The sequence below is a fragment of the Anopheles funestus genome, chromosome 3RL, assembly GCF_943734845.2.
Source record: "Anopheles funestus chromosome 3RL, idAnoFuneDA-416_04, whole genome shotgun sequence".
NCBI classification, from domain to species: Eukaryota; Metazoa; Arthropoda; class Insecta; order Diptera; family Culicidae; genus Anopheles; species Anopheles funestus.
In genome coordinates this window covers 81435853-81456684 of record NC_064599.1, presented here as the reverse complement: position 1 = coordinate 81456684, position 20832 = coordinate 81435853, and the positions used below count along the sequence as shown (strand labels likewise).

At 39.8% G+C, this 20832-nt stretch overlaps 1 protein-coding gene across 11 annotated transcripts in view; it reads right to left on the bottom strand.

Annotated features, from left to right (window-relative positions):
* The window catches only part of LOC125768062 (bcl-2-related ovarian killer protein-like), a 54724-nt gene that overhangs the window by 22872 nt on the left and 11020 nt on the right, over positions 1 to 20832 (bottom strand). Inside the window, exons 2-3 of one of the 11 annotated variants that reach the window (XM_049435234.1) lie at positions 11170 to 12700; positions 4664 to 4922 (exon numbers count right to left, since the gene is read on the bottom strand). The exons of 3 other annotated variants lie outside the window; for them this stretch is intronic. In XM_049435234.1, the coding sequence (XP_049291191.1) occupies positions 4664 to 4695 (32 nt within the window). In that variant the 5' untranslated portion in view covers positions 4696 to 4922; positions 11170 to 12700. Of the gene's footprint in view, positions 1 to 2785; positions 3251 to 4663; positions 4923 to 6835; positions 6873 to 11169; positions 12701 to 20832 lie in introns of those variants that run through there. 7 more of the 11 variants (XM_049435240.1, XM_049435233.1, XM_049435238.1 and 4 more) reach the window with 7 other exon arrangements.

The following is a 20832-nucleotide window of genomic DNA, read 5'->3' as shown; positions in this document are numbered from 1 at the left end:
AAACGAATAATATAAAACATGTTTGGTGGCTGATATACGGAAGACACCAATTTTATTGGTACTCTACACTCTCGCCAACGATTGTTTCAAATGACGTCAATCTGAGAAGCAAACCGGCAAACCGGCATCTGGTGTCTTTTCGACCTAGCCTTATCTGCTTAAAAGATAAACTAGCTATAATTTTGCTTACGTTTACACCCCAAAAATCAAAAGCCACCAAATCGATTGTATGCAAAGAAGGTACGGTTTTTCGGAATAAATTTTGATATTTTACAAAAAAAAGCGGGGGGTAACAGTTAGAGAACCCTCTTCAGAAGCCGGACCAAGGAATTGGATGGAATTTCTTACGTCACGTCATTATGGGGACGCTTTAGAGGGGGGCACCAATGTTGAGCGAAACCGGTTCCGCAGTTCCAGTGCCGTGTGGACAGATCAGAAATCTTATTGTCATAAATTTCTCAGCTGTGTCCTTGGAGGTAGCTTGCAAGAAGAAGCTAAGACTTTTTTGTTGGAAATGTTGGGCGGTCTGTGATGGATCAAACGTACAAGACTCATCCGCTTGATGTTGGCTGAGTAAGGGCAAATAAATCGTACAAGCGTAATGATGATCAATCCATGACACGCATGACGGTGTAACGCGGTTTTGCAGACACGTCAGAATCGCGTCATCTTATTCCGGCGCTTCACGTTGCTGTGCTTGATCGCGACATCTACGAACGGCTCGAACCGATTCCGATCGATCATCGTCGATTAGTCCACACCCGGGAAAGGTTCAACCTGTTTGTAACGGAATTGCATCACACGCAGGTTGTACGAACGCATCCAAATTATGGCAAATTATTTTAGATTATAATGCTAATTGCAGTCGGAATCACATCGGCGGTGGCCCTGGTGATAATCGAGTTGGCGCGCGCGTCAAGACCCTTTCCTTCCAGCGCTTGCGGACGCTTAGATGCGCTGGATTTGTATGTGTATAAATCATCACCATAATGACACCTGCAGCAATAATGCCACACCGCTGTTGAGTTAGGTCAATGATGAGCGCACACATTATGGTGACGGGTGTTGAGCGATGGGAAGATTATTCTTTAACGAGCGATCTGCTCTCGATGAAACCCCTTGGCATTGAATCTTCGAGTGTGTCAATTGTGCGATTTGTCTTGACGTGCTCGTAAATGCTGCTGAAGGTTAACTACGCAAAGAGGAAGATACACGCATTCATGCGCCACTCGTTGACAGTGGAAGAATTATATTTAATTATAACATTTTTCATAATCATTTACTATAATTTAATTACATGCAAATACCTATCATTACGCATGTAAATTGAGGTACATGTTGCGATTCACCGTTGGTGTGGAGTTGTCGTATGGGGCCTGTTGTGATTGTGATTTACAACGTTGTTCGACTAGCGTGCCGGAAATATCGATCATCAGCTAAACCATTTCCCCGGTTAGAAAGAGGTTCCTTTGAAGAGTGCAAAGTTTTTAAAATCTTGACGAAACTTCACTTCTGCGTCAGAGCTGGAGGACGTCGCGTTCGACGATTGGTTTGAAGGATTATTTGGTGTATCTTGTGTTAGTTCGGTTTTAGCAGCAATGCTTTCAAATCTTGAGTGACTTCGGTAATAAAACTGCAGGATATTTTCCATCTTGAGGTGCGTTTTCCAAGTGACTGACTGAAGTTTAATATTTTTCCAAAGCTACCTAATGGTTTTGAAAAAAGAACCCTTCATTCTATGCCTACTTTAAATGTTATAAGTAAAGCATGTGACGTAAATTTTCAAATGTCATCAGAAGCTCGTTGATAGTTGTAGTATTGAAAAGTTGAAGCTGTTTTACGCTTCAATTCAACCAATTCGCATTAAAATAAATCAATTTTTAATTTTTTTAAAATTCCCAAAAAAAAGCTAAGGCTATAGCTGTAGGCTTAGGTCTTGAATAGCGAAAATCGCAAATCGCATTTATTGAAATTACAGCAAATTATGGGGAAAAAAACATTCGACAATCTGAAACAATTTCTTTAATTCCCGCAGAGCAGCTCCATGCGGTCTTTGTCCCCACTTGTTCGAAAAAGGCCAATGAAATGTTCAACCCAATCGGTCAACCGATTCATCCTACCGTTGGCTGGGAAGCCACATGGTTCGATGAAAGCGCCCCGGAAGGTAAGCCGATAAATTAAAGTACCGATAAACACGGTCATCGTGTGCCCCAAAAAAGGATGTCCCGAAAGCGTTTAGTTGCATTTTGGGGTGCTTTACCTGAGTGTAAAGTATGCAGAAAAAGTGATAAAAAAAGAAACAGGTTTTCGCCAAGATGGTTCAGGCCCGAAAGGCTTGATAGTAAAATGGGAAGGTTTCTGTTTCCTAAGAAGGCTAACAAGAGAATCCGTCCGAGCAAACCCATGGGTGATTTACTCTTAATTGCTTTACCCCCACACCCCCCTTCATGGTACGTATTAATCGCAACAGAGAAGTAAGATTCCAGTTCCCACCGAAACATCGAATATCGCACGGAATCGATTGGGATGTTGCAGCCGTGCGGGGCGGATAAGACAACCGAGTGTGCCGTTTTGGAGCGGGAAATTTATGGACACACGGCATTAATTTCGATGCCGTTGCGGTTGCCGTTGCAGCTGCATCAACCATTGTAGGCACAGCATATACAAAGGAGCAAAACTTCAACCGTGTACGTGTGTGTTTTTGTGCGTAACGCAAGAGCAAGATTCGCTTCGGGCGTAAACTCGAGTCGAACAATGAAGCTATTTTACCGAGCATAATATTTACCTTATCCTTATCGGCTTTCGTTTATGAAACGTATGATTTTATTAAACGTATCTTGGCTGCTGCGCCCGTGCATCGGTACGGTGGTACAGGCGGACCGGTTCGGTGGCTGATTGTTGAGCGGTTGGTTTGCGTACTGGAGTAATTCCGATAGTGGAGAAGATAAAATGGACAAGAAAGGTTCATCAATAACTCGGCCAATATGTTCGAGATGTTTACTTTGCGTGTTAATATGGTTCCATTATGAGATGATGATCCATTGCTGGTAGAGCAGGTTTTGCAAGTAAATAGCGTTTTGTGATTATTTATGGTGAAAGAGTGTGTTCTAGTGCAAGGTTTGGTCATTAAATTTGGTATTTTATGGTTGTAGTTGAGTGTGTCGATTAATATTAGTAATAAAACTCGAGAGGCTCAGTACTCCATGGTTGAGAGGTAATTGTCATGTCTCTAATCTAATCTATTTCTTTGTGGCAAACAAGGGGGAATTGCTTATCCCCAACCTCCGCTTGGTGTCATCCTTGGGTCTGTGGCACGCAAGGTACGCCAAACCGCGAGTGGCGAATACGAAATGAGTCTGATTTCTGCAAACCCATGGCCGTGGCCCTGAGTAAGGGTACCTATCGGAAATGGGGCCGACCTGTCCTTGGGGTTTTGCTTTATGGGCTTAAAATGTGTAACTTGATTGGTCGCGGCGAGAGGTGAAAAAAATGAACTGATAGGCGTTGCGAGTTGCGGATGCCACTTGTGCAATTTATGGCACGTATGTGCTAGATGACATGCAATGCTTGTTACAGTGATTTGTAAGGAAATTTCACATTTGTGTGGTTGTTATTCATTTTACTTATAAACATAATTGAAAACTGCATGAGAATATAAAATGTTTTGTAATTTAACGAGTGTTCTACATTTAATATCCAACCGCTAACGCTTAGAACCGTTGAATTTAGGTCTCCATAAGAAGATTAACAGAGAAGTTAAGAAAGAAAAATAACAAAGTTGAAAATATTTTAGTATTTCCTTTGTGTTTGTCAAAGTTAATTTGCCATTAATTCAACAGATTGATTGCAACGCACCAAGCCACGATGCACATCCATAATGAAAATAAAATTCCCATTCAACCCTCCAAATCACAATTCTTTTAATAAAAAACATTCGAATTGATCGGTTGCCTCTTTCCTAATCGATTCTAGCGAAGCGAATGGAGATATGCAAAAACATCTCACCGCATCATCCGAAACATTAATTCCTCCATCAATGATGCATGCACAAATCATCAAAATTTAATGATATAATTTCATACTGACCACCAATACCCCGTTTCCCCACCAAATCCACCATCACTGCTATGCGACAGCTCATCAAATGGCACCGTAAAGGGGTTCGGTGGGATGACTTTTCAAGCCAAGCCAGCCTTCCGTTTTTGTTTTCTGACTATAATCGAATTAAAAAACATAAAACACCACACAGCGAATGGATTCGCGGATGTCGCCTGTTGATCGTGATAATTGACACAATGATCATTCGGTTAAATATTTAATTGGTACCAATTACAAACGTTTTAAGGCCGTGATTATTTAATTTGCCGCTGAACGGTGTACGCGTTCACGATGGTAAAGTGCTTGCGCCTCGGTAATAGGGCCGTTGGTGGGTTTTTGGGGATACACAGCTGTATCATTGAACGTACAAAAATCGGTACAAGTCGATCCAGCACTTCGAATGTCAAATGTGGTATGCTTGAACCGGCATCACACTGTGATCCACTCGAATAATCCAGATCCAACGGGTGTCGGGTCAGTTTGCTCACTTGCTTCCACCACCCCATTTGTGTGTTTGTGTATGTGGTTAGTAATTTGATTATTTTTCTGATAATTTGTTTTTCACCTTTCCCGGATGCTTCCAGCCGTCAGCGTCATCGGTTGGCTGCGAGTCAAGTCTTCGCGTCAATTACGTGCCTGTGGCTTTTAATATTTAAACTCGATTTTCAACCGAAAATTAAACTGTTTAACACCTGCATTTGCTACGATTTGTATCGATGCACCTGTCCGCGTTCGTTCCGCGTTCTGTTTGCTATGCTCGGACATGTTTAGTCGGTGTTCAGTTAGAGTCGGCACCAATTATAAACCTTCACTCGCCATGATATCTGAAAGCCACAATTAAAACAGTTTTATTTGTATGAATAATGCGCTCTCACTTTTCGTCTATCCGATAGTTCGCTCTCCACATACAGGAGAATAGATTGTTCTTAAAATAGTCAAACTGCCTGCAGCATTAGAGGGTTGGCGGTGAAAAAAATGAATAACAAAAACACATAATGTATTCCGCAATGTATGGCGGATGAGGATGATTCATACGGTAGGTTATTTTTCATTTCAATTAAAAAGCAAGTAAGGTTCAATTTTCACCCCCTAAAAATCCGGATCGATTTCTGGCTGGCGCATATTTGCAAATCCATATTTTCAAAAAAACCCCGGCACTATCTGTTAATTGAACGTCTATAATCGGATCGGCAGGCGAAATTCGCATTTTAGCCCGCGAGGGACATATAAACTGCAGTGGATGCAGAAAATAAATGGAAACACCGTGATGCAGGGAGAATGAAGAGAATGCATCATTTGAACGTAAGTACTCAGATTTAATAGCTTTTCCTGTTCTCTTTCATACCGAATGATTTGAATTTTACTAAAGTGTGCGGGTTTGTTGTGTTTTACCACAATAATTTTATCAGTGAAGAACATTTTGAAGGAATTAAATTACACAAAATTTACGTTCTCGTTCTCTCTCCATAAGTTCCAGTTCTGACTAATAATATTGTGTGACGACGTGTTCAGTTCGAATTCGAAAGGATGATTGCGCTTGATGTTGATCGATGGACGTTTGCAATGCAAATACGTTACATGCTGCATACGTTACATGCTTCATTTGGCGCACAATGTAACCTTCCCTTGAGAAGGCACATATTGTGTGAGTTGCGTTTTAATTATTCCACTACCATCCGTGCCGTTCTTCGTCTGACGCATACGAGCCATACGAGTGGACGCTCCAGTAAAAGTTTCTGCAAAATTGGACGGATCCAACAGGGACGAGTACGTTATAATTTTGTCCATCCAGCTTGTTGTAATTCAATTACAAGTGATCATCAACTTAATGCAATGATGCGAGTGGTCTAATTCGGTAGGAGGGTAGTATTAGAATATACTACATGAGGAGATGTTCGGGACTAACGTTACCATGGAACAATCAAGCTGCGATTAGTTTTTTGTCCATGTATGTTCTCTTGTTATCTGAAAGGCTATGAAAAAGAAAAACATTTTTCTTACAACCAAATCGTCTCATCACCATCATTAACACTAGAATTAGCCAGAACTATTTTGTCTAGAATGCTTCTATTTTATCAGATTAGACGTTTAAAGATCGGCGTCACTATTATTGCTTGTTACTATAATAATTGCTATAAAATTGCACGGTGTGAAGGATAGTGTTTTATATTTTAATTATGAATATCTCAATAAAAAGGAAACGATATTGGCGGAAAAAAGTACAATAGCTTTTCAATATAATCTGAGCTTAGCTCAAAGCGGAACTTTCAATTCGTATGATTGATTCACAGAAGAAGTAATTATTTGACAGTCTTTGAAACCGTAATCATAGATCCGACTTATTGGAAAGAGCATATATGTTTTTCTTTGAACTAGCTGTTCATTTGCTGTTCCAATGAACGAACGTACGAACATTGTGTTTCGCATACGGTGTCAGGCATATTCCATATTCAGAAATAGATATGAGTTGTCGTTACTCATCAGCCACCATGCCCGGCTCATGTTTCTGCTAAGCACTTGCCCTCTTTATTTCCCCCATAAAAACAACAGCCGCTCTGAAGGCGGGGGTGTCATTCTCGGTAGTGAATCGGCGGCAAGCGTTACAAAACCCCCGGATGCAGGTCAACGTTAGCTTGTGGGAGCGTTAGTTTTTTGGAGCATGTGATACGGGACATGTATGAGCAACCAAGCGCTACCATAAGGATGGGCGAGGATAATGACCCATCAAATTACCCACCGACTGTGAATGTGTTTCCGATTGGTGGTGAAATCACCTACAGAGAGAGCAAAGGGGTGAACAAAAAAACACACACACACAGCACGAGATAACAAGAAAGCATAAAAATCCATATGTTAATGACGGCTAGATAAGTTCGTGTATGTGACCAAGGTATGCCACCGTACGGTACGTAAATTGGGTTGAAGGTTTATTGAACTGTCCTAGGGTCAATTCGTTTATAACGCGATAATTCGAACGATAATTTGTGTACGGCTCATAAATTCACGGTTTAACTTCTGTTGCGACCTACGATGACGGGTGTCTGTGCGCCCTGTATGTGTCTTATGCTCCCGATTGCAATACAAAAAACACATGAACGGTAAACGGCAAAGTAAATTCTTTTTGTTGTTTATTTTAGTTTTCTTCCCAAAAACTTGGGAAGATAAATTTGTTCTGTATGAACCGGGAGTGGAGAAATAAAATCTCGCTCGGTCTCCCACTGTGCGAAAGCTACAAAAACTTCGGCAACTTTTCAAACCTTTCTTCCGGCTTCTCTTTGGCCTTTACCTTTTTTCGGGCGGGATATATGTGTAATGATAAGTGTACCAAAAATTTAAACCTTAACCAACCAGACGCTGTTTACTCGCATCTGGAACCGCGGTGTGGTACAAAATTGCTTACAGCAATGTTTCCTACGCCACAACTATCGAGCGATACGGTTGTATCGGATGTTTACGAGATAAAAATAATTAAAACATGGTCCACGGCGGTAAGGGAACCCGAAAACCCCTCGCTCAAGTATGTAGCAGAGGTCAGTAGTGTGGTGTACAGTACAATTTCGTAATGCACAAATTCCTGCACCGACAAACCACCGTACTGATGTGTTGTAGTAAGTGCGTGAGCAAACAAATGGTTAACAACTCACCGGGCATTAACCACCATCGAGCCGCGAGTATCTGATGCTGATGCGGGAATTATGGAGAAGATGGCATTATACAGATAGGTAAATGGATGACAAATTTGTTTACTAATCATCATGGCTGCTCAATTACTTCTCCTTATGAGTGTAATTATGAAGCGTGCCACCTTGACAGGGGGTCATCCGGTAAAGGCTAATAGAAATGTCAGCGGTAGAGTTCTGAAGATGTTTTGACGTACAGAAGATTGAAGTAACTTAAATGTGTACAAATGTGTTTAATCTTGACCCGAACTAGAAATTTTAATTGTTCACTTGTCCTAGAATAAATTTTGTAAATAAATGTAGTCCCATCCGTACATTTACTTGTGGAGATGTATGTCTACTTATTGGAGACGGTGTTAACCATGAAATTTACACATGTGGTGGGAACCTCTAGAGGTATTATATTGTGAGTGGTTGAAGTCCAATGGAAATATATTCTTATTTCACTATTGAAATAAACAAAGAAAAGGACAGTATGTTCTTAACACGAGTAGCCAGAAGAGAATACCTTGCTTTAAGTTCGCCCGAATTCTTGATACAAAATAATTAGTACGCCCTTAAGGGATTGACCCATTTACCCACGTGTAAAAAATCTATACATATAAATAAACGAATAATATAAAACATGTTTGGTGGCTGATATACGGAAGACACCAATTTTATTGGTACTCTACACTCTCGCCAACGATTGTTTCAAATGACGTCAATCTGAGAAGCAAACCGGCAAACCGGCATCTGGTGTCTTTTCGACCTAGCCTTATCTGCTTAAAAGATAAACTAGCTATAATTTTGCTTACGTTTACACCCCAAAAATCAAAAGCCACCAAATCGATTGTATGCAAAGAAGGTACGGTTTTTCGGAATAAATTTTGATATTTTACAAAAAAAAGCGGGGGTAACAGTTAGAGAACCCTCTTCAGAAGCCGGACCAAGGAATTGGATGGAATTTCTTACGTCACGTCATTATGGGGACGCTTTAGAGGGGGGCACCAATGTTGAGCGAAACCGGTTCCGCAGTTCCAGTGCCGTGTGGACAGATCAGAAATCTTATTGTCATAAATTTCTCAGCTGTGTCCTTGGAGGTAGCTTGCAAGAAGAAGCTAAGACTTTTTTGTTGGAAATGTTGGGCGGTCTGTGATGGATCAAACGTACAAGACTCATCCGCTTGATGTTGGCTGAGTAAGGGCAAATAAATCGTACAAGCGTAATGATGATCAATCCATGACACGCATGACGGTGTAACGCGGTTTTGCAGACACGTCAGAATCGCGTCATCTTATTCCGGCGCTTCACGTTGCTGTGCTTGATCGCGACATCTACGAACGGCTCGAACCGATTCCGATCGATCATCGTCGATTAGTCCACACCCGGGAAAGGTTCAACCTGTTTGTAACGGAATTGCATCACACGCAGGTTGTACGAACGCATCCAAATTATGGCAAATTATTTTAGATTATAATGCTAATTGCAGTCGGAATCACATCGGCGGTGGCCCTGGTGATAATCGAGTTGGCGCGCGCGTCAAGACCCTTTCCTTCCAGCGCTTGCGGACGCTTAGATGCGCTGGATTTGTATGTGTATAAATCATCACCATAATGACACCTGCAGCAATAATGCCACACCGCTGTTGAGTTAGGTCAATGATGAGCGCACACATTATGGTGACGGGTGTTGAGCGATGGGAAGATTATTCTTTAACGAGCGATCTGCTCTCGATGAAACCCCTTGGCATTGAATCTTCGAGTGTGTCAATTGTGCGATTTGTCTTGACGTGCTCGTAAATGCTGCTGAAGGTTAACTACGCAAAGAGGAAGATACACGCATTCATGCGCCACTCGTTGACAGTGGAAGAATTATATTTAATTATAACATTTTTCATAATCATTTACTATAATTTAATTACATGCAAATACCTATCATTACGCATGTAAATTGAGGTACATGTTGCGATTCACCGTTGGTGTGGAGTTGTCGTATGGGGCCTGTTGTGATTGTGATTTACAACGTTGTTCGACTAGCGTGCCGGAAATATCGATCATCAGCTAAACCATTTCCCCGGTTAGAAAGAGGTTCCTTTGAAGAGTGCAAAGTTTTTAAAATCTTGACGAAACTTCACTTCTGCGTCAGAGCTGGAGGACGTCGCGTTCGACGATTGGTTTGAAGGATTATTTGGTGTATCTTGTGTTAGTTCGGTTTTAGCAGCAATGCTTTCAAATCTTGAGTGACTTCGGTAATAAAACTGCAGGATATTTTCCATCTTGAGGTGCGTTTTCCAAGTGACTGACTGAAGTTTAATATTTTTCCAAAGCTACCTAATGGTTTTGAAAAAAGAACCCTTCATTCTATGCCTACTTTAAATGTTATAAGTAAAGCATGTGACGTAAATTTTCAAATGTCATCAGAAGCTCGTTGATAGTTGTAGTATTGAAAAGTTGAAGCTGTTTTACGCTTCAATTCAACCAATTCGCATTAAAATAAATCAATTTTTAATTTTTTTAAAATTCCCAAAAAAAAGCTAAGGCTATAGCTGTAGGCTTAGGTCTTGAATAGCGAAAATCGCAAATCGCATTTATTGAAATTACAGCAAATTATGGGGAAAAAAACATTCGACAATCTGAAACAATTTCTTTAATTCCCGCAGAGCAGCTCCATGCGGTCTTTGTCCCCACTTGTTCGAAAAAGGCCAATGAAATGTTCAACCCAATCGGTCAACCGATTCATCCTACCGTTGGCTGGGAAGCCACATGGTTCGATGAAAGCGCCCCGGAAGGTAAGCCGATAAATTAAAGTACCGATAAACACGGTCATCGTGTGCCCCAAAAAAGGATGTCCCGAAAGCGTTTAGTTGCATTTTGGGGTGCTTTACCTGAGTGTAAAGTATGCAGAAAAAGTGATAAAAAAAGAAACAGGTTTTCGCCAAGATGGTTCAGGCCCGAAAGGCTTGATAGTAAAATGGGAAGGTTTCTGTTTCCTAAGAAGGCTAACAAGAGAATCCGTCCGAGCAAACCCATGGGTGATTTACTCTTAATTGCTTTACCCCCACACCCCCCTTCATGGTACGTATTAATCGCAACAGAGAAGTAAGATTCCAGTTCCCACCGAAACATCGAATATCGCACGGAATCGATTGGGATGTTGCAGCCGTGCGGGGCGGATAAGACAACCGAGTGTGCCGTTTTGGAGCGGGAAATTTATGGACACACGGCATTAATTTCGATGCCGTTGCGGTTGCCGTTGCAGCTGCATCAACCATTGTAGGCACAGCATATACAAAGGAGCAAAACTTCAACCGTGTACGTGTGTGTTTTTGTGCGTAACGCAAGAGCAAGATTCGCTTCGGGCGTAAACTCGAGTCGAACAATGAAGCTATTTTACCGAGCATAATATTTACCTTATCCTTATCGGCTTTCGTTTATGAAACGTATGATTTTATTAAACGTATCTTGGCTGCTGCGCCCGTGCATCGGTACGGTGGTACAGGCGGACCGGTTCGGTGGCTGATTGTTGAGCGGTTGGTTTGCGTACTGGAGTAATTCCGATAGTGGAGAAGATAAAATGGACAAGAAAGGTTCATCAATAACTCGGCCAATATGTTCGAGATGTTTACTTTGCGTGTTAATATGGTTCCATTATGAGATGATGATCCATTGCTGGTAGAGCAGGTTTTGCAAGTAAATAGCGTTTTGTGATTATTTATGGTGAAAGAGTGTGTTCTAGTGCAAGGTTTGGTCATTAAATTTGGTATTTTATGGTTGTAGTTGAGTGTGTCGATTAATATTAGTAATAAAACTCGAGAGGCTCAGTACTCCATGGTTGAGAGGTAATTGTCATGTCTCTAATCTAATCTATTTCTTTGTGGCAAACAAAAGTTCATGAGGCAATAATTTAGAAGGTTTTAAAAGGAATTAACGTACTACTTAGCTATCTTAAGAACCTGATATTAGTAGTCACATAAGACGAGATCGTTTTTATACGAATAAAATATTTTCCAACACCTAAAGCTAAGAATCTATAATAATCGTACATCGAAACATTGCTTGAAAAAGATTATAATTATGTAACAATTACGCTGCAAAATAGAATGCCGACGCGTCTTCCCTGTCTTGTCTGGTTTGTTCGATCCGCAAATCGGTTAGATGGAATGCTGTTCGAAAGCAAAGCCGTGAAACGAGGTGACATCGTGAGCTAATGGGTGAAACTCGGAAAAATCCACCACGAAGACTTGCACCCCGAAGAGTTAGAGGCCCAATGGAGCCTCCATCCACAAACGCAAACTGGTGGAGCTATAGTTTAAATTCAATTAACATTTTTCCACGCACAAATGAGCCCCTGCTCGGGCCGAGGAAAAACGCGTACCGAGTTGGGCACGCCGTCGCCAAAAAGAATGCATTCGCCCGAGCTAGAACCGAAAGTGGAGCCAAAGCGTTATAAGGTTGTTGCTGGTGATGTGAAATAATTTAAATTGCACAATTGCCATCACTAAAATCGGGGTTGAGTGTGAGCGTTGAAACTAGAGCACCGAGTCTCTGGCCGATTCGAGAGGGGGTTTGGCGATTTTCCCTTTTTTGGAGTTGGGAAGGAAAACTCCCATCTCCCCACTACCTTTTTTTTGTTGGTGGTGGTTTGCAGTATCAGGGGCCGCCCTGACATGGTGGGCTTTTTCGCTCGATGCACCAAGGTGCAGCAGATTATAATGATCGCGACGGCTAGAACCAATCAAAATGCTTGCGCACCAGAGGGTGTTGCACCGCCCTGGTTGCACCTTGCACCAATACCGGACGAGTTTTTCGATCGAATTGCGTTTGGTGTAAATAGCGGCATCGGTATCGGTTGTAGGGCGATGACTTCGGCACGTTGCATCATGTCACGTAGTGTGAAACTTTAATGGTCCAATGTTGGCGCCTCATCAACGAGCGGAAAAGCTGCAAAACAATTATCAACTGTTAAATGCAGTGAAATGTCATTTATCCGGGCGCTGCAAGTTACAAAAATTACAGAAAAATATGGAGAAACTGTTTCAAAGAATAAATCATTTCAACTAATAAAGATCACTTGCAATCAATGAGTAAGAAACATAAAATTACAAAACAATGACCGTAATTCGTTCATTGCTGCGTATTAAGCACATCACTACATAAGTGTTAATCGACGATCGGCAACCCGGTTCATTGTTCTTCACCCATAAATCAGGACGTTTCGGTTCCGTTGATCACGATGATCTTTACCCTTTCGAGACACTAATCGAGATACGGTCGTGCACCGTTGATCATCATTAATAATCGGGTTGGGTCATTTGTTGCAAAATGCGCCTCGGAGCTGTAGAACATGGAAGGATACGCTAAAGCGGCTGGCAAAAATCGGTAATGATCGTATCGGGCAGAATCCCTTATGCGTTGTGAGTCGACTGCAACGATAATGTGAGAAACGTGAGATCGTGCGCATCCAAGCCAGCCGGACTGCACTCTATGGGAGGACAGTCTCGATCGCGCCGATCGACGGATAATTGTTACAAATGAATGGAGTTCGGTTGTGCTACTTAAAGGGCACATGTGGTAATGTGCCGGCGGTGTTTAGGCTACAGTTGGCAGTTATTTAATTGCGGTTTGGAACTGCGTCGGGAGTGATATCTGATGTCGCTGCGGGATGTACCGAACATCTGTCAAAAATGTCATCACTCTCCTGAGTGCATCTTCAATTATGACACCTTGCAAGTCGCCGGTGCGGTTCACACACGCACACAGACTGGAGTGAAGGCACCACAACCTGTGCATATTTATTCAAATTACAACGCCGACAACATTCTTGCCCTTCCGTCCTCCTGTAGTTTCCCTGTCCGCGCTGTACCATTTGCTAAACGGAATTGTTTACTTTAGTTCAAGGTCTCGTGGTATCGATCGATCCGTAAACCAATGTGTGAGAATGCTAAATAGGACGTGAGATGTGAGCAAAATGGCGTGTGTGTGTGTCACATGCGATATAGTTCCATGTGGCAGAATGCACCTTCTGGGGTACCCAAGCAGGTTGCCGCACGTGAGTTCGCGGGAAGCGCGAATGGGAGCGACCTTTGGTGGGTGAAGCAACAGTTATTAAATTATGATTGCACGTGCTTTACCACAAACGGACAAACAATCTTTTCAGGTTGATGTTGGTTTTGTGTAAAATCCCCTTTCAGTCAGTCAAGAATCAAGGCCTCATTCGAAACTTGGGACAGCTTAATCTCAGCGAGAAAAAGGGAAGAACGCCTCACAATACCGGTGAAACTAATTGTGCCACCGTTTTGTGCGCTTCTGAATGTAGCTTCCTGGCGAACGTCAGCGGAGTGATTGAATGACATTTTTATGATTGGAAACGCGGTTCGAATTATTGCCGGATTTCTTATGTGTTTGTCTTTACGGTCGCTTCGTTTCTTGGTGCATTGTTTTTTTGCGAACTTGATACCGATGGGAGCGATTGGCTTGAAATGCAGTACAGTTGGCTAGTTGGCATCCTCCCTTTTGGCTTTGTGCTACAGTTGTCATACAAAACCGCCGAATGACAGATAGCCTTCAAGTCGTTGCGGTTGTGGCTGGCAGAACATTTAAACCGCAGAGATGAAATAAGATGCAGGTGTCGCCAATGTTGGAGACATTTCACTGATTTGCTGCACTTGCTGTTTACAAAAAGGCTTTGCAATTAAGCAAGAATATCTTCGAAAAGAACGAGCTACAGATGTTTAATAGTTACTGTTGCATACTTCCAAGATATATGCATATTCTTCCCAATTCTAAGAATTCCCAAACAATTACTATGAGCCTTAGGTAAATCCTGAGGTAATAAAAATTAAATTGAACGATAAGTACATGTATACATTGTACTAATATAAGTTCTTTACCTGATGAACAAAATGAAAGTATTATAAACTGATAACACTAAAAAAAACTCCTCTTTTTTACTGATATTATCGCCATTCGTTTAAAGACATGCAATCGTGTCCGTCTGGACTTGCCGTCACGCACTGCGTGTCAAGGTGTTGAATAATTTTCGCCTCTTTTATGACATTGACATGTGGCCCAAAAGCTGTGATTATATGATTGAAAAATTACAACCGGCAAACCGAAAAGCGTGATGCTGTACGTCACTTCTTGTCTCGTTTTTCGTTAATTGTCGATAATAACGGGCATTCGCTCATTGCGCATCGGTGAATGGTGTTGGCCGCCGTTCATCAAATGATAAGAAGTCTTGGGATTTCGTTTTAACTTAAACGGGGCATAATGTAAAACCCCACCATTGTGATTGGTTTCTGCAGCCACTTTTTGGATCGAAAACTACCAGGTGAAATTTGTTGAAGTAACAGGAGAGCATACCAGGCGAGGAGGTAGCATCACAAAACCAAAGCGTATTTTTTCACATTGATTTTTCACATTTTTTTTTATTCAATTTTTTTTTTATTCAATTTTTACTTTGTTATGCTGTTTACTAGAAATATTGAAGAGATAGAAAACAACCATTTTTGCATGATTTGTGTGAAATTTTATTTTGCGTTTCTGTTAATATTTTTTAAAGCTTTCCTATGTTTGATACTGAAGTTATTAAAAACAATATTACAGCCGTTACATATGTATAGGGACATTACGTCAATCATAGAGATGGGATGCTTCTAGCGTTACATTTTGTTACGGTAGAGTGGGAGGGGATGATAAGTTCACAATTTTTAGTTATATTTATACTGTTTCATACTTATTTTTCCTCACAATATTCGTCAACACTCTTAAAGAGAGCGGCATCAATCATACGTATGTTTACGTTTCGAGCATAATATTGGCCCCACGCTAAAACGCATTTAGGATCAGTTTACAGTCAAATGTGCTTCGGAAATTTACTCCAAACTAATTCTAGGCGCGTGTGATGTGCGTTAAGCGTGTTTCGGATGGTACAAATAAATGTTCCAGCAACACAAACACTAGCCGCGCTTGTTCTGATGAATAAAATTACAAACGAAATGCGGAAATAAAAGCCAGCGGTCATATTTCAACGAACTTTAGTGCTGGAGAAGGGTGACAGTAAAATTGGAAAATTACCCAATGAGATTTTGATACAATCGTCAGCCGTTTAAGCACCATTGAGTTTATCCCTGGACCTTCACGAGGGTAGCATCAAGAGGTTTTTTTTTGCGATGGCTTGGTACCCGGATTTTTACCTCTTGCCTCATTATGTCACCGAGAGAAAGGAAAACTGTTCAAAACTCAGCGTGAAACTTTCTACGCGGGAAGAAGAAAAAAGAAATATTTTGCTGTAATCCTCTTCCAATCCAAAGTTATGTGTCGTTTTCTGCTATCACACTGTACATCGGTATCGGTGCATTTTGTGCAGCTCTTCTTCATCTCTCTCGTTCTCTCAGTCCCTCTTTCTCCTTCTTGTTTCTTCATCTTTATCAGAAAACTTGCAAAAGCGTCTCCGGGATGACACTCGGGATTATCCTTTCCTGTGTGTCAGTCGGGACCGATCAGCATAAATCGCTATCTGATGAAGCTGTCACTCAAATCACTTCCCACTTTGTCAACCTTAGCGAAGTGTGCACTCGATGCACACATCAGCAGCGGAAGGACAGGGTGCTATGCCAACTTTGCCACGTCCCCTTTGGGAATGTGCATTTACTTCTTGACGTTAGCAGCTCAACTTTATCACTTCACGATTAATCATGCAATACTTTTCGCTCTACACGTTGGTAAGTAAGTAGCGAGAGCTTGATTGTGGTGGGTGGAAGATCCGACTCTTTATCCGAGAGAGTTGAATTCAAATGAAGGGTTATGACTAGAGATGAGAATTAGATACTATAGCCTTAGCTTTTTTGGGAAATATAAAAAAAATTAAAAATTGATTTATTTTAATGCGAATTTGTTGCAATAAGTTTCTTTTCACTTAAATAGTGTTTCAAATTAAAAAAAGAATAAAAAATCAGAAAAAAAATTTAAAAAAATTTTCAACTCGAAAATTTCATAAGGCTTACCCCTTGCCATTTTTTTGAGAAATTTTGCAAAAAAATTTAAATTGATTTATTTTAATGCCAATTGGTTCAAATAAGTAACTTTTCACTCAAATAATGCTTTAAATTGAAAAATAAATAAAAAATCTGAAAAAAATAAAAAAAATATAAATATTTTAAAATTTCAAAAGGTTCATTTTTGAACCAAGTTTTGCCTATAACTCGGTCGGTATCCAATGGATCGCCAATCTTTAACCTGTAGTCGATAGATGGCAACAATGGCTACATTTTCTTCTTGGACGGCTATGCCTTCAGATGTCTGTGCCAGAAGTTATTCGAGGAACCAAGTTCCTTATCCTGTTTGAGAAATTGTAAAATTTTCCTCATTTTTGCACCAAGTTTTGCCTATAACTCGGTCGGTATCCAACGGATCACCAATCTTCAACCTGTGGTCGATAGAAAGCACCAATGGCTACATTTTCTTCTTGGACGGCCATGCCCTCAGATGTCTGTGTCAGAATTTATTCGAGGAACCAAGTTCCCTACCCTGTTTGAGAAAATGTAAAATTTTTCTCATTTTTGCACCAACTTTTGCCTATAACTCGGTCGGTATCCAATGGATCGCCAATCTTTAACCTGTAGTCGATAGATGGCAACAATGGCTACATTTTCTTCTTGGACGGCTATGCCTTCAGATGTCTGTGCCAGAAGTTATTCGAGGAACCAAGTTCCTTACCCTGTTTGAGAAATTGTAAAATTTTCCTCATTTTTGCACCAAGTTTTGCCTATAACTCGGTCGGTATCCAACGGATCGCCAATCTTTAACCTGTGGTCGATAGATGGCAATGATGGCTACATTTTCTTCTTGGACGGCCATGCCCTCAGATGTCTGCGTCAGAATTTATTCGAGGAACCAAGTTCCTTACCCTGTTTGAGAAAATGTAAAATTTTCCTCATTTTTGAGTAATTCAGCAAAATTGAAAAATGTTGTATATTTTAATGCGAATTTTGTTGCAATTAGTTTCTTTTCGCTTAAATAGTGCTTTAAATTAAAAAAAGAATCAAAAATCAGAAAAAAAATTTTAAAAAATTTTCAACTCGAAAATTTTATAAGGGGTACCCCTTGCCATTTTTTTGAGAAATTTTGCAAAAAAATTTAAATTGATTTATTTTAATGCCAATTGGTTGCAATGAGTTTCTTTTCACTCAAATAATGCTTAAAATTAAAAAAAGAGTAAAAAATCTGAAAAAATTGAAAAAAATATAAAAATTTAAAAATTTCATAAGACTCATTTTTGCACCAAATTTTGCCTATAACTCGGTCGGTATCCAACGGATCGCCAATTTTTAACCTGTGGTCGATAGATGGCAATAATGGCTACATTTTCTTCTTGGACGGCCTTGCCCTCAGATGTCTGTGCCAGAAGTTATTCGAGGAACCAAGTTCCTTACCCTGTTTGAGAAAATGTAAAATTTTCCTCATTTTTGCACCAACTTTTGCCTATAACTCGGTCGGTATCCAATGGATCGCCAATCTTTAACTTGTGGTCGATAGATGGCAACAATGGCTACATTTTCTTCTTGGACGGCCTTGCCTTCAGATGTCTGTGCCAGAAGTTATTCGAGGAACCAAGTTCCTTACCCTGTTTGAGAAAATGTAAAATTTTCCTCATTTTTGAGTAATTCAGCAAAATTGAAAAATGTGGTATATTTTAATGCGAATTTTGTTGCAATAAGTTTCTTTTCGCTTAAATAGTGCTTTAAATTAAAAAAAGAATCAAAAATCAGAAAAAAAAATTTTAAAAAATTTTCAACTCGAAAATTTCATAAGGGGTACCCCTTGCCATTTTTTTGAGAAATTTTGCAAAAAAATTTAAATTGATTTATTTTAATGCCAATTGGTTGCAATGAGTTTCTTTTCACTCAAATAATGCTTAAAATTAAAAAAAGAGTAAAAAATCTGAAAAAATTGACAAAAATAAAAAACTTAAAAATTTCATAAGACTCATTTTTGCACCAACTTTTGCCTATAACTCGGTCGGTATCCAATGGATCGCCAATCTTTAACTTGTGGTCGATAGATGGCAACAATGGCTACATTTTCTTCTTGGACGGCTATGCCTTCAGATGTCTGTGCCAGAAGTTATTCGAGGAACCAAGTTCCTTACCCTGTTTGAGAAAATGTAAAATTTTCCTCATTTTTGCACCAACTTTTGCCTATAACTCGGTCGGTATCCAATGGATCGCCAATCTTTAACTTGTGGTCGATAGATGGCAACAATGGCTACATTTTCTTCTTGGACGGCCTTGCCTTCAGATGTCTGTGCCAGAAGTTATTCGAGGAACCAAGTTCCTTACCCTGTTTGAGAAAATGTAAAATTTTCCTCATTTTTGAGTAATTCAGCAAAATTGAAAAATGTGGTATATTTTAATGCGAATTTTGTTGCAATAAGTTTCTTTTCACTTAAATAGTGTTTCAAATTAAAAAAAGAATAAAAAATCAGAAAAAAAATTTTAAAAAATTTTCAACTCGAAAATTTCATAAGGGGTACCCCTTGCCATTTTTTTGAGAAATTTTGCAAAAAAAATTAAATTGATTTATTTTAATGCCAATTGGTTGCAATGAGTTTCTTTTCACTCAAATAATGCTTAAAATTAAAAAAAGAGTAAAAAATCTGAAAAAATTGAAAAAAATATAAAAATTTAAAAATTTCATAAGACTCATTTTTGCACCAAATTTTGCCTATAACTCCGTCGGTATCCAACGGATCACCAATCTTCAACCTGTGGTCGATAGATAGCGCCAATGGCTACATTTTCTTCTTGGACGGCCATGCCCTCAGATGTCTGTGTCAGAATTTATTCGAGGAACCAAGTTCCCTACCCTGTTTGAGAAAATGTAAAATTTTTCTCATTTTTGCACCAACTTTTGCCTATAACTCGGTCGGTATCCAATGGATCGCCAATCTTTAACTTGTAGTCGATAGATGGCAACGATGGCTACATTTTCTTCTTGGACGGCTATGCCTTCAGATGTCTGTGCCAGAAGTTATTCGAGGAACCAAGTTCCTTATCCTGTTTGAGAAATTGTAAAATTTTCCTCATTTTTGCACCAAGTTTTGCCTATAACTCGGTCGGTATCCAACGGATCGCCAATCTTTAAACTGTGGTCGATAGATGGCAATGATGGCTACATTTTCTTCTTGGACGGCCATGCCCTCAGATGTCTGTGCCAGAAGTTATTCGAGGAATCAAGTTCCTTACCCTGTTTGAGAAAATGTAAAATTTTCCTCATTTTTGAGTAATTCAGCAAAATTGAAAAATGTGGTATATTTTAATGCGAATTTTGTTGCAATAAGTTTCTTTTCGCTTAAATAGTGCTTTAAATTAAAAAAAGAATCAAAAATCAGAAAAAAAATTTTAAAAAATTTTCAACTCGAAAATTTCATAAGGGGTACCCCTTGCCATTTTTTTGAGAAATTTTGCAAAAAAATTTAAATTGATTTATTTTAATGCCAATTGGTTGCAATGAGTTTCTTTTCACTCAAATAATGCTTAAAATTAAAAAAAGAGTAAAAAATCTGAAAAAATTGACAAAAAATAAAAAACTTAAAAATTTCATAAGACTCATTTTTGCACCAACTTTTGCCTATAACTCGGTCGGTATCCAATGGATCGCCAATCTTTAACTTGTGGTCGATAGATGGCAACAATGGCTACATTTTCTTCTTGGACGGCTATGCCTTCAGATGTCTGTGCCAGAAGTTATTCGAGGAACCAATTTCCTTACCCTGTTTGAGAAAATGTAAAATTTTCCTCATTTTTGCACCAACTTTTGCCTATAACTCGGTCGGTATCCAATGGATCGCCAATCTTTAACCTGTGGTCGATAGATGGCAACAATGGCTACATTTTCTTCTTGGACGGCCTTGCCTTCAGATGTCTGTGCCAGAAGTTATTCGAGGAACCAAGTTCCTTACCCTGTTTGAGAAAATGTAAAATTTTCCTCATTTTTGAGTAATTCAGCAAAATTGAAAAATGTGGTATATTTTAATGCGAATTTTGTTGCAATTAGTTTCTTTTCGCTTAAAT